Source organism: Rhinatrema bivittatum, chromosome 10 (genome assembly GCF_901001135.1).
Source record: "Rhinatrema bivittatum chromosome 10, aRhiBiv1.1, whole genome shotgun sequence".
NCBI classification, from domain to species: domain Eukaryota; kingdom Metazoa; phylum Chordata; class Amphibia; order Gymnophiona; family Rhinatrematidae; genus Rhinatrema; species Rhinatrema bivittatum.
In genome coordinates, this window is record NC_042624.1 from 116,650,947 (window position 1) to 116,664,464 (window position 13,518).

Below are 13,518 nucleotides of genomic sequence, written 5' to 3' on the forward strand. Positions count from 1 at the left end.
TGCATGCACTGTCCCATTAAAAATTGCCTGGAAAAAAAAAATTCCAGTAGAGATTTTCACCTTCAAAATAACGTGCTGTTTTATGTGCATAAGCCCGATCAACTCTTTCAAAATCATCCCCAAGATTAGCGCACGCAAACCCTGAGTCCAGGACCCCTGAACTCCAGGCCCAGGACCACACTGGATATGGCACCTCAGATTAACACTAGCCCCAGAAATGTGACTTAACTCCACCTCTGACCAGGAGTTACATTCCCAGCATTAAGAAAACTTGCTCTCAGGTTCTGAATGCACTTCTGTGCCTAGAGGAGTACTAGCTTATGAAGGATTAGCAATTTCAGTCCTTAAGAGCCACAAACAGACCTGGTTTTCAGGTTATCCACAATGAATATGCATGAGATAATATTTGCATACAAAGGAAGCAATGCATGCAAATCTCGCTCATGTGTATTCATTCTAGATTTAGCTCTTGAGACCTGTTTGAGGGCTGGAGTTGGTCACCCCTAACCTAATGTCTTCATTAATATGGGGATGTACATGGAGGCATGTTAATGTGTACACACATTTTGCTAAATCAGGTGTATTTGTGTAGAAATGTGCATGTGTGCACTGCTGAGCAAACCTTGTTACAGGCCACAAGCCAGGTTTTTAAGATAGCCTGAAAACCCAAACGCTTGTTGTACTCGAGGACCATAATTGCCTATCCCTGCCTTCTTATATTGGGTCCTGAGTTAAACCAAGTCAAAGAGATAGATGGTTTATAGCCTCAGGAGCCCTTAATTCATGCACAGTAAATTACTGTCCAACTGGTTTACCTGGTTTAACCCCAGCTCCTGACGGAAGATGGCATGAGCATGTTTAACATGCCTATAAAAGAGCTCAGTAATGTAAAGCATGTAAATAATGTTCTAATGTAAAAAGCCCCGGCCAGACAAGCCCCGGGCGAGTTCCCGTTCTCTGTAAACCGGATTGATTTGTATCTCATACAGGAATTTCGGTATAGAAAAATTAAAAATAAATAAATAAATAAATATCTCAGGGGGTTCACACATAGGCCTTATTCCCAGGCTAGTCCAAGGCCTGGTTCTGTTGCTGAGGCCTAGTCCTAGACTCAGCGTGGGGCCCTGAGGCCTGGTCCCATCACCTAGGCCTAGGCCTGGAGCAGGAGCCAGGGTTTAGCTGGAGACCTGGTTCCAGCACCAAGGGCTAAGAGTAGGCCCAGCGCCAAGGCGCAGCCCAGAGGCCTGGTCCCTTTGCCAAGGCCTAGGCTTTGCATCAGGGCACAACCCAAAGCCTGGTCCTGTCACCAAGGCCTAGGGCTAGACCTGGGGCTGGGTCCCAGCCAGGCCTGGTACCATTGCTGAGGCCTAGGTTTATGCCTGGCCCCATCACTGAGGCCTAGGCCCATCACTGGAGCCCAGTCCTAGGCCTCGTCCCATGGCTGAAGCCTCGGCCTAAGCCTGGCCCCATCACTGTGGTGAGTCCTTCAAGCAGATGGTGTCATTTTTTGAAGATCACAGAAGAAAGAAGACATTGGGAGGCTTGGTCCTAGGCCTCCGGGCCAGCCTAGGACTTGGCTATGTGACTCAGCCTTGAGCCAGTCCCTTGCCCCAGGACCAAACCTCTGGTCAAACTTTAACCCTGTGGCTTGGTCTTGCCAGAGGCCCTTTTTTTTTGTTTGTTTGTTTGTTTGTTTTGTGGGTTTTTTTCTTCTTCAATTCATTTTATGGTTTAGCAAACAAATTAAACAAAAAAAAATTAAATGAACTGAATCGTGAGGAAAAATAAATCCCCTAAACAAAAAACAAGCAAACTGAAAAGCAAATTTTGGGGCTGCACAACCCTGTTAGATTCAATAAGGAAACCATTTTGTATCTGTGCCAGCAGGTGGAGGGGAATCTGTGACCTCGGGGTCTCCCCCCTCTCAGGGTCACAGCAGGGCTAAGCCCGTAGGCTTTTCAGGAAACAAATCGATATATTTCATGTCCTCAGGATACGCACTGATTCAGTAAATGTACAACATCACCTTCTCTTCCCCCTCACCAGTCTCCTTCTCATAATCTCCTTCCTCTCCCTGTCCCCCTCCCCTACTTCTCATCCCAAAAAGTAAGATTTACTGTCCCGATGAGTGAGACTGAAGGCCAAAGGCTGAGATTTTTCTGTGATATAAATCTGGAAAGATCTGAGTATTTGCAAATGAAAAGAGCAACACAAAATTATATTTAGCTTTCCTAATATACTGCAATTATTTAATCCCAAAAGAAAAATCCTAGGTCCTGGCCTCCTCCTCTCTCCCCAGCACCAGCCTCGGTCCCCCACCTCCTCCAAGTTCCATCCTAGGTCCTTTCCTCCTCCTCTCTCCCCAGCACCAGCCTCGGTCCCCCACCTCCCCCAAGTTCCACCCTAGGTCCTTTCCTACTCCTCTCTCCCCAGCACCAGCCTCGGTCCCCTACATCCCCCAAGTTCCATCCTAGGTCCTTTCCTCCTCTCTCCCCAGCACCAGCCTCGGTCCTCCACCTCCTCCAAGTTCCATCCTAGGTCCTTTCCTCCTCCTCTCTCCCCAGCACCAGCCTCGGTCCTCCACCTCCTCCAAGTTCCATCCTAGGTCCTTTCCTCCTCCTCTTTCCCCAGCACCAGCCTCGGTCCTCCACCTCCTCCAAGTTCCATCCTAGGTCCTGGCCTCCTCCTCTCTCCCCAGCACCAGCCTTGGTCCCCCACCTCCTCCAAGTTCCATCCTAGGTCCTTTCCTCCTCCTCTCTCCCCAGCACCAGCCTCTGTCCCCCACATCCCCCAAGTTCCATCCTAGGTCCTTTCCTCCTCTCTCCCCAGCACCAGCCTCGGTCCTCCACCTCCTCCAAGTTCCATCCTAGGTCCTTTCCTCCTCCTCTCTCCCCAGCACCAGCCTCGGTCCCCCACCTCCTCCAAGTTCCATCCTAGGTCCTTTCCTCCTCCTCTCTCCCCAGCACCAGCCTTGGTCCCCCACCTCCTCCAAGTTCCATCCTAGGTCCTTTCCTCCTCCTCTCTCCCCAGCACCAGCCTCGGTCCCCCACATCCCCCAAGTTCCATCCTAGGTCCTTTCCTCCTCTCTCCCCAGCACCAGCCTCGGTCCCCCACCTCCTCCAAGTTCCATCCTAGGTCCTTTCCTCCTCCTCTCTCCCCAGCACCAGCCTCGGTCCCCCACCTCCTCCAAGTTCCATCCTAGGTCCTTTCCTCCTCCTCTCTCCCCAGCACCCGCCTCGGTCCCCCACCTCCTCCAAGTTCCATCCTAGGTCCTTTCCTCCTCCTCTCTCCCCAGCACCAGCCTCGGTCCCCCCACCTCCTCCAAGTTCCATCTTAGGTCCTTTCCTCCTTCTCTCTCCCCAGCACCAGCCTCGGTCCCCGACCTCCCCCAAGTTCCATCCTAGGTCCTTTCCTCCTCCTCTCTCCCCAGCACCAGCCTCTGTCCCCCACCTCCTCCAAGTTCCACCCTAGTTCCTTTCCTCCTCCTCTCTCCCCAGCACCTGCCTCGGTCCCCCACCTCCTCCAAGTTCCATCCTAGGTCCTTTCCTCCTCCTCTCTCCCCAGCACCCGCCTCGGTCCCCCACCTCCTCCAAGTTCCATCCTAGGTCCTTTCCTCCTCCTCTCTCCCCAGCACCAGCCTCGGTCCCCCACCTCCTCCAAGTTCCATCTTAGGTCCTTTCCTCCTTCTCTCTCCCCAGCACCAGCCTCGGTCCCCGACCTCCCCCAAGTTCCATCCTAGGTCCTTTCCTCCTTCTCTCTCCCCAGCACCAGCCTCACCCCCCACCTCCTCCAAGTTCCATCCTAGGTCCTTTCCTCCACTCTCCCCAGCACCAGCCTCTGTCCCCCACCTCCTCCAAGTTCCACCCTAGTTCCTTTCCTCCTCCTCTCTCCCCAGCACCTGCCTCGGTCCCCCACCTCCTCCAAGTTCCATCCTAGGTCCTTTCCTCCTCCTCTCTCCCCAGCACCAGGCTCTGGCCCCCACCTCCCTCAAGTTCCATCCTAGTTCCTTTCCTCCTCCTCTCTCCCCAGCACCTGCCTCGGTCCCCCACCTCCTCCAAGTTCCATCCTAGGTCCTTTCCTCCACTCTCCCCAGCACCAGCCTCGGTCCCCCACCTCCTCCAAGTTCCACCCTAGGTCCTTTCCTCCTCCTCTCTCCCCAGCACCAGCCTCTGTCCCCCACCTCCTCCAAGTTCCACCCTAGTTCCTTTCCTCCTCCTCTCTCCCCAGCACCAGCCTCTGGCCCCCACCTCCCTCAAGTTCCATCCTAGGTCCTTTCCTCCTCCTCTCTCCCCAGCACCAGCCTCTGGCCCCCACCTCCCTCAAGTTCCATCCTAGGTTTGCGATGAAGAAGAACTTCTGAGACTTTGTGTCCATCTTGAACTGGCAAATACTCCTATGTTGATATTGTTCAGATGCCCCTGAGGAAGCTTGTTCTGCGAAACACCGGCCGTGTAGGGCTGTGTTTATACCTTGCATTGAGAGATTGCTTATCAATTCTTCTTCACATTGTCAACGAAGTTGAGTGTCTATCAAAGACTGTTTCTGAAAGTCTTTTGACTGACTTTTTAACTTTATGATAAAATCAAAAAATTTTCAAAAATTCAAAAAATTATTTTTTCAATTAATAAAATCAAGTTTTATAGTGATGGTGAATGATTAGAGGACCGGTTGGGTTTTGGGTTAAAATCACAACGTCTGGCTTGATGACACCGTCACTTAGGCTATAATTTAAATCTTACACGAGTGATATCTGTCCCCAGATGATGCAGCCTACGACCACAGCTAAGTTTGTAACAAGAGACTTTATAGATTATAACTCCTCAAATGTAATTTATCTAGTTCTATGTCCTTGTGATCTCCTTTATAAAGGGAAAACTAAGGGAAGATTTGAGAACATAAAAGTTTTCTTAAACGAAAAGAATTGAAGCAGCTAATGCTTTCCTTTCCCATTCTGTTCATTTTGAGGAGTTGAGATTTTGCCACCTGAGATGGAGAGGTGGAGACAGAGATATTTTATTATGAAGGGAACAAAGATTGATCTTTCGGTTCAGTACTGTAATGGTCTCAACTCTGAGCTTGCATTCGATGTCTCTCTCTGGCTGCTTCCCTGCCCCCTGTTTTTCTTCACTGGTTGTTGTATTGTGTGCATGCATAGGTGCGTTGCATGCATTACAAAATGGAAGGTCTATTCACTGATTAAATCTATTTATGTGAGTTTTATGATTTGACCATTTGTAAATTGTCATTGACAGAGCATTACCTTGAGCCCCTGCTCATCTGTAAGAAATAAGAATTGCAAATTGCCAAAAATGGGATGCCATACAGATATCTTCTACTTTATTTTCCAGATATGTTTTAGACTCTGGTAGTTTTTTAAGTTTGGGAATGTTTTAAATTGTAATTTAAACGATTTTGAGCATGTGTTTCTGGGTTTTATGGAGAGCCACCGCTCTTATTCATGAGGAGGGTGCTAAGCTCCATTTTGGGCATTCAGAATACCCTGTGACATGGAGGCTTCCTTCCCCCGCCGGCAGGCGTTTGGGGTTTTATAGAGCAAGAGACCTGAAGCCACAGCTGTTTCCCCTCACTGCTACCAGCTCGCAGGAATTTGAAGCGATACAAACAATACTGGGATCGGCGGACGTGTTTGCAGTCACTGCCACCTCTAGCTCCTCCTGTTTTGAAGATTTATGAATGGGGAGGAGGTGCTAAAGTTACTGCGTAGAGATCCCATTGGATTGCTACCAGGAATCATGAAGAATAGTCCATTTGTGTGGGGAGGAAGCATAAATAATAATGTGGGTGGGCAACTCCCCCCTGTGGGAGAGCGCACATGGTGAGTTCCTCTGATATAAATACTCAGAGCACCATTTTCTCTATGGAGATTTGTCTTTCCCTGTAAGGGCTGAACGTTCTTGCTGTCCTGTTTTGGATTTTGTTGAAGGGGAAAGGCCTCTGAGGGTCTGAAAATGAGACCCGGGATAGACCTGGAGTCAGATAACCTTCCTTTATTTTGGAAAAACTGTTTTTAAGAGTACTTTCTTTTCCTCAGCTGGTTGGGGTTTTTTCCACCCTTCTGGTTTTTTTCCCTTTTTCGTGTGAAAGGATTTCCAATTTACTTTCTCTGGGTTCCCATTAACTAGGGGCTAAGCCTTTTATTTTGACATACAAAAGGGAGAAATCAGGGATCATCTGCATCCAAAGGAAGGATGACTTACAGCCATCCAGAGGAGGAGAAGGAGAGAGGAGAGAAAGGAGCCACCGTGAACCCCTTCAAAGGCCCACTGGCCACCTATCTCCTACCGCTCCAGAAAAATGCTGCAGAGGTAACTGGCCACCTATCTCCTACCGCTCCAGAAAAATGCTGCAGAGGTAACTGGCCACCTATCTCCTACCGCTCCAGAAAAATGCCGCAGAGGTAACTGGCCACCTATCTCCTACCGCTCCAGAAAAATGCTGCAGAGGTAACTGGCCACCTATCTCCTACCGCTCCAGAAAAATGCTGCAGAGGTAACTGGCCACCTATCTCCTACCGCTCCAGAAAAATGCTGCAGAGGTAACTGGCCACCTATCTCCTACCGCTCCAGAAAAATGCTGCAGAGGTAACTGGCCACCTATCTCCTACCGCTCCAGAAAAATGCTGCAGAGGTAACTGGCCACCTATATCCTACCGCTCCAGAAAAATGCTGCAGAGGTAACTGGCCACCTATCTCCTACCGCTCCAGAAAAATGCTGCAGAGGTAACTGACCACCTATCTCCTACCGCTCCAGAAAAATGCTGCAGAGGTAACTGGCCACCTATCTCCTACCGCTCCAGAAAAATGCTGCAGAGGTAACTGGCCACCTATCTCCTACCGCTCCAGAAAAATGCTGCAGAGGTAACTGGCCACCTATCTCCTACCGCTCCAGAAAAATGCTGGAGTTTTCCACTTGTTTCTCTTCTTCCCCTGACCTCCATAATGTAACCTTTGTGATATTGTACAAGTAAGCCACCTACACTGTTTTTCTCTCGTATATTACTTGTTATTAAATTTACCTTCAAAATATGCCACATACCTAAAGGAAGGCAAAAGTAAAGCCTTCCACAGGGACTGTGTTAGTTCAAACGGGACAAAGGACAGTGTCAGAGTGGCTGGTTACTCCTCTACAATCCCCAGTACAATTGACCGCTGTGGGGGACAGTTTAGAGTGGAATTCACCCCACCAGGTCTTAGAAACATCTTTAAGTCCTGGGGCATCGGCAACACCTCCCCCTCCTGGTAATGAAGGGATAATTCCCTTAGAAATTCCAGGAAAAATACAAGAACCCCTTAGTGGCACAGAGACATTTGAGGAAGAACAAAACTTAATGGCAGTTCTGCAATTAAATAAAGGGAAAATAATTTTACATGATAAAAGTCAAGACTCTATTGATACATCTGTCTTGGGAGCAATAGGAGATACCCCTCTGATGCCTGATAAAGAAAGTACTCCGAAATCTGATAAATCTAGAATACTTAAACAGCAAGCTTTAGTGTTAGCTTCAAAACCTACCACCATTAAAGTGGCTAATCGAAAACCAGCAAATATAACACTAGAATCCTTGTGGAACTATATAGCAAAATTAGACTCCGCAATCACAAATTTAACTGAAGCTGTTCTGGTAACTAATAACTCCGTAAAGGAAAATTCTGGAAAGTTAGAATATCAACAAAAAGAAATGCGAGAGATGGAAAATCGTATAACACAAGTAGAAAAAATTCAGAGCCAGCAGTTAAAAACAGAAATAGAGTACCAGAAAAGATTTGAAAATCTAGAAAATTCAATAAGAGCTTTAAACTTAAGAGTTACTAATTTTCCTGTAATAAGACAGATAAGTCCTTTGGAGTTATTTAAAATCTATATAACTCAAATTTTAAAAGAACAGTGCCATCCAGAAATTGTTAAAGTTTTAGAGCAGATGGTAGTGCCACAAGAGGAAAAAGAACAAGAAAAGTCAGAAAACAAGATATTACAATCTTCGATTAATATCGCAGATATATTACAGAAATCACAAGAAGAACTCCAAGTTACAGATAGAAGGACTTTATTGATCCAATTTGCTTTCATCTCAGACAAAGATAATGTAATGAAATTATTTTTTCAAAATGGATTAAAAGAATTTTATGGGCAGAGAATCCCTGAGGAAAGAAGTAATAGATAAAGGAGGTTCCTTCTTCCTTAAATACCCCTGCAGGTGCACCATAGGTTATAAAGGGAAAAATATCTCTTTACTGATCCTGACCATCTTATGGGTCTTCTTGTAGATTAAACTCCGGTCAGATAGTAAAGTAGGAGCAAATTGTACATTTTTCTTATAAATGATTTCCGTATATTAAATATAAATCGCTCTATATTGTAGTTATCACTTAGATTTATCTTCTGTTTTGATAAAAGACTTGCATATGAGATAATATTATTTTTCAATTACTATAAAAAAGGTGATTGTATGTATTTATTACCTTTATATATGTTTTCATAATATTACATTTGACAAGATTGTTATTTCATGTAATGCATATTGAAAATTCATAAAATTAAAAAGAAAAAAAAAAAAAAGAAAAATGCTGGAGAGGTAACTGACCACATATCTCCTACCTCTCCAGAAGAATGCCGCAGAGGTAACTGGCCACCTATCTCCTACCGCTCCAGAAAAATGCTGCAGAGGTAACTGGCCACCTATCTCCTAGCGCTCCAGAAAAATGCTGCAGAGGTAACTGACCACATATCTCCTACCACTCCAGTAAAATGCTGCAGAGGTAACTGACCACATATCTCCTACGGCCACATATCTCCTACCACTCCAGTAAAATGCTGCAGAGGTAACTGGCCACCTATCTCCTACCACTCCAGAAAAATGCAGAGGTAACTGGCCACATATCTCCTACCGCTCCAGAAAAATGCTGGAGAGGTAACTGGCCACATATCTCCTACCGCTCCAGAAAAATGCTGCAGAGATAACTGGCCACATATCTCCTACCTCTCCAGAAGAATGCTGCAGAGGTAACTGGCCTCCTATCTCCTACCGCTCCAGAAAAATGCTGCAGAGGTAACTGGCCACCTATCTCCTAGCGCTCCAGAAAAATGCTGCAGAGGTAACTGGCCACATATCTCCTACCGCTCCAGAAAAATGCTGGAGAGGTAACTGGCCACATATCTCCTACCGCTCCAGAAAAATGCTGCAGAGGTAACTGACCACATAATCTCCTACCTCTCCAGAAGAATGCTGCAGAGATAACTGACCACATATCTCCTACCTCTCCAGAAGAATGCTGCAGAGGTAACTGGCCACCTATCTCCTACCGCTCCAGAAAAATGCTGCAGAGGTAACTGGCCACATATCTCCTACCACTCCAGTAAAATGCTGCAGAGGTAACTGACCACATATCTCCTACAGCCACATATCTCCTACCGCTGCAGAAAAATGCTGCAGAGATAACTGACCACATATCTCCTACCTCTCCAGAAAAATGCTGGAGAGGTAACTGGCCACATATCTCCTACCGCTCCAGAAAAATGCTGCAGAGGTAACTGACCACATAATCTCCTACCTCTCCAGAAGAATACTGCAGAGATAACTGACCACATATCTCCTACCTCTCCAGAAGAATGCTGCAGAGATAACTGGCCACCTATCTCCTACCGCTCCAGAAAAATGCTGCAGAGGTAACTGGCCACCTATCTCCTAGCGCTCCAGAAAAATGCTGCAGAGGTAACTGACCACATATCTCCTACCACTCCAGAAAAATGCAGAGGTAACTGGCCACATATCTCCTACTGCTCCAGAAAAATGCTGGAGAGGTAACTGGCCACATATCTCCTACCACTCCAGTAAAATGCTGCAGAGGTAACTGGCCACCTATCTCCTACCGCTCCAGAAAAATGCAGAGGTAACTGACCATATATCTCCTACCTCTCCAGAAGAATGCTGCGGAGGTAACTGGCCACCTATCTCCTACCGCTCCAGAAAAATGCTGCAGAGGTAGGAGATATTTCAACTTCGATTTGGGCATTATCTAAATTGGATTAAACAAATCTAACATTAATTTTCGTGGGAGGGAAGCTACAAAACTTGCCCTAAACCAAGCAGAAGGGAAGAAGAGAAGAAAATTGGCTTTGCCATCTTAAAGTTTGATAAAACTCTAAGAAGTCACAAATCTATTGTAAACCACCAGCTGTGAAGATGATTTTCATCATTTCATAACATGCCAGTAAAAGCAGTTCAGCTTCCAGAGTGCTTCTGACTGCATGGTGATTCAAACGCTCCTCAGTGCTATCATCTCTGCTGTATGCAAGAACTGTCTTCTGGGGAGTTAAGAAATGCAAATGCAAAGAGAGCCTGCAAGATTTGTCTTCCCCTGGTTCAAGGAATCCGGGCCACTCATATCTTATGGGAAGCTCCAGCTTAAAACCTCTGCTTAACGTAATATGGACTCTGCTTCCTTAAATCCGGGGATACAGTTTCGGTTACCTTCTTTAGCTTGTCTAGATTTTAAATTTAATTGCATGAATGTTATAATGTTTGGGGGACTGTCTTTTCACTGTATTTGTTTTGTATTTTTTGTATCTACTTTGACTGATACGTGGCCATGACGGGGCTGCTTTTTTAATACAATTCTTGTTTTGCTTCTTTTCATCTTTCTATGTTATAATTATAGTTCCATTGATTTATTACTTCAAAGTTTTTCAGTTATCAGATAATAGGCATCCTTTTTTTTTTGTTATATGAATTGTTTAGCAGAAGTTTGTTTTTCTTCAGCTTTGATTTTTCCGCCACGTTTTTTCTTTTCTTTTTGTTTTTTTTTTCCATTTCTATGTTGGCTGAGCCTCTGTAATTATTCTGCAAACGTAGGGCCTGCCAGAGCAGCCTTAAATCTGGCCATCCAGGCCCTCCCTTCCCTCCTGCAACAAATAAACCCAAAGCCAGGAGGGTGGGGCCCAACAACCTTAGGGATATTTGGGGCGAGTTTTAGGATGTGGGGGTGGGGGGAGGGAGATGGGAGTGGGGCGCTGTCAGGGTTGCTATTTTGATTTTGGGCGAGTGGCAGGAACGGGGGGGGGCCACTAATGATGCCTGCAGTATCTTGAATTTGGGTGAATGGGGCGGGTGGAGCGGGGGTGGATGTGGCATCTACTCTCGGCTTTACAGTGTGAGCGGCAGGTAGGAGGGGAGTTTCTAGGGCACCCTCAGTCGGCGGCAGCGGGGACATGGGTTTTGGGGGCACCCTTGATGCTGTAAATTTATGTTAAAACTAGTGGGTGGGAGGGCAGGGCGGGGAGGCCGTCAGAAGAGGAGAAGACTTAGTTCTGGCACCCGAAGGCTGAGCACCCTAATTCTAGGTGGCTCGGTTTTAGCCACTTCGATTAAGGATGATTTGCACTCAGAAACCCAGCTGGCTAGATTCGGCTGAAAATCGGCTTAAGTTAGCAGGCGAAGCTTTGGCCGGTTAAGTTTGATGCTCAGCCTTCGTGAAAATCAGCCTGTGCCTTGTTAAACTTTAAAATGAATACAAGACGAGATGTTCATCTCTTGTCTAAAGCTGAAATATTGCACAATGCATCAAAGACCGTAATAAGAGGGGTATCCAGTCAAGTCCGCCCACGGCCCAGTAAAGTGTCTTTAATTGCTTTTTCACATCTTGGATGGCTTCATGAAGAAAAGCAACCACTTCCTTCTCAGCATGAATAATCCGGCCGGCAGGCACCTGCGTTGGTGGCGCTCATGTGACCTTCTTCAGGCGCAGGTGGATGCCGTTCTTGGACCGCAGGATCAGTTGAGGTATTTTGATGGGGGGCCGGGCCTCGTCGGGGGAGAGCTGGAAGCGCCGCAGGGTCAGAGCGATGGCCACTTTCATCTCGTTCATGGCGAAGTTCTGCCCGATGCAGTTCCTGGAGATCATGAGATGGGAGAAAAAGAAAATGCTTCATGCTGTGTCCAGCAGACATGGGAACAGACGTCCTAACATCTTCAGTTCATGGGAATACTCAGGAGTCAGTCTTCCAAGACATTTAGACGGATAACTTGTGAGTATTCCATCTAAATCCCGAAATCTGAATAGTGGGGGCACAAGAAGAGGCATTTCAGGGGCTCTCCGGGCTAGCTCAGCCAATTTTCAGCTGCATCCGGCTGAGTTAGCCATTCAGCTATAGGACTGCTCAGAGCACTTAACTGGCATCTGGAGTATGAGAGAGAGATTGGGTGGGGGAGGGTCTGCTTTCTGCCAAAAAACAGGGAAGAAGGGGGGGGTCTGGCCTCGGGGCGCCAGCTCCCACTGCTATATATATTTTGTTCTAAATTTGGGGTTGGGGGCAGGAGGGGGATCGGGTGCTACGGCTGCAAGTGTTGGAGTTGGGGAATGAGGGTTGGATCTAAAAGCCCCGTCATTTTTAGTTTCATTCTGCTCCCTCTTATCCGGCTATAATATCTGGACACTGCTGGCCGGACAACTCTTAAGACCTAACCGGTTATATTCAAACACAGCTGGATAGGTTTTTAAGTAATCCCATTTACATAAATTTAGGAGAGTATATTTAGCGGGACGTTTATCCGGCTGAATATTCGGACAAGTTATCCAGCTAAGTTCAGCCGGATAACTTGTCTGCTCTTCAGATTACTGAATGTGCAGCTCTTAGAGAATGCAAGCAAGGGTTCAGCTGGAAACAGGCCACCTTACCCAGGTCAACCCGAACAGGCTTATCCAGTGCTGGGTTCTCCCCATCATGTGCCTGGAATTGTATTTCCAATTTGCCAAAGAAAAGTAGGACAAGCATCGCAACAGAGTAGATGAGGGCAGACAGTCAGCCCATGCAGAGAGCTCAGTTACTCCTGCTCAGATTGCCAGGTGGGAAAAGCGGGAGATGAACCCAGGTTGTCTGGTTCGCTCTGCATTATTCTAACACTCCAGTGCGTGTGGCAGCGGCTGGAGGTGGTGCTTTCATCAGCTTTACATACAAACACCCGCTCAAGAATGGATATTAAATAACATCACTAACTAGTGCCAGCTAAATCATCTGAATCCCTTATTCCCTCAGAGTCCAAGCAGCAGCCCTCTCCTCCAACAAACGCACGGTGCAGGAAAGAGGCACCCTACCTTGCTCCAGCTATAAAGGGCAGGAAGGCATGGGAGTGCCTGTCGCTGGAATTATCCGCCGAGAATCTCAATGGGTCAAACACCTGCAAGGAAAGAAATTCAGCTCCGTCACCAAAAGCATCGATTGTCAGGCAAGGGTCCTGTCTGGTGCAGCCATTTCGTTCCGTCAACGACACTGAACGTTATTCTGCTGGGAGGACGCCGCTGTCGTCAGGCCTTACTGACTGAAGTTGTGCCGTGTTGCATACGCAGAAATAGAGGTCAACGGGCGAGCTCTAGCCGGACTAATTTCATGCATCTATGAGTAGCTGTTCAGAGCTCTGCTCCCTTACTGATGAAATCCGGCAGTGTGGGCAGGACAGACTGCGAACCACATTTTTTTCTGTAAGATCAGTGGCGGGTGCTGATA

At 47.1% G+C, this 13,518-nt stretch overlaps 1 protein-coding gene and 1 long non-coding RNA gene across 2 annotated transcripts in view; one reads left to right on the forward strand and one right to left on the reverse strand.

Moving 5' to 3' along the window:
- Nucleotides 1–6,040: 6,040 nt before the first annotated feature.
- On the forward strand, nt 6,041–9,195 carry LOC115100086. Its single transcript, XR_003858957.1, has 2 exons — nt 6,041–6,326; nt 8,594–9,195. It is a non-coding gene; the product is annotated as an uncharacterized LOC115100086 (long non-coding RNA).
- A 1,425-nt stretch (nt 9,196–10,620) lies between these two features.
- The window catches only part of LOC115100085 (cytochrome P450 4B1-like), a 44,949-nt gene continuing 42,051 nt past the window's right edge, over nt 10,621–13,518 (reverse strand). Inside the window, exons 11-12 of the mRNA XM_029618281.1 lie at nt 13,110–13,192; nt 10,621–11,907 (exon numbers count right to left, since the gene is read on the reverse strand). Coding sequence (XP_029474141.1) covers nt 11,739–11,907; nt 13,110–13,192 — 252 coding nt within the window. The 3' untranslated portion in view covers nt 10,621–11,738. The remainder of the gene's footprint in view (nt 11,908–13,109; nt 13,193–13,518) is intronic.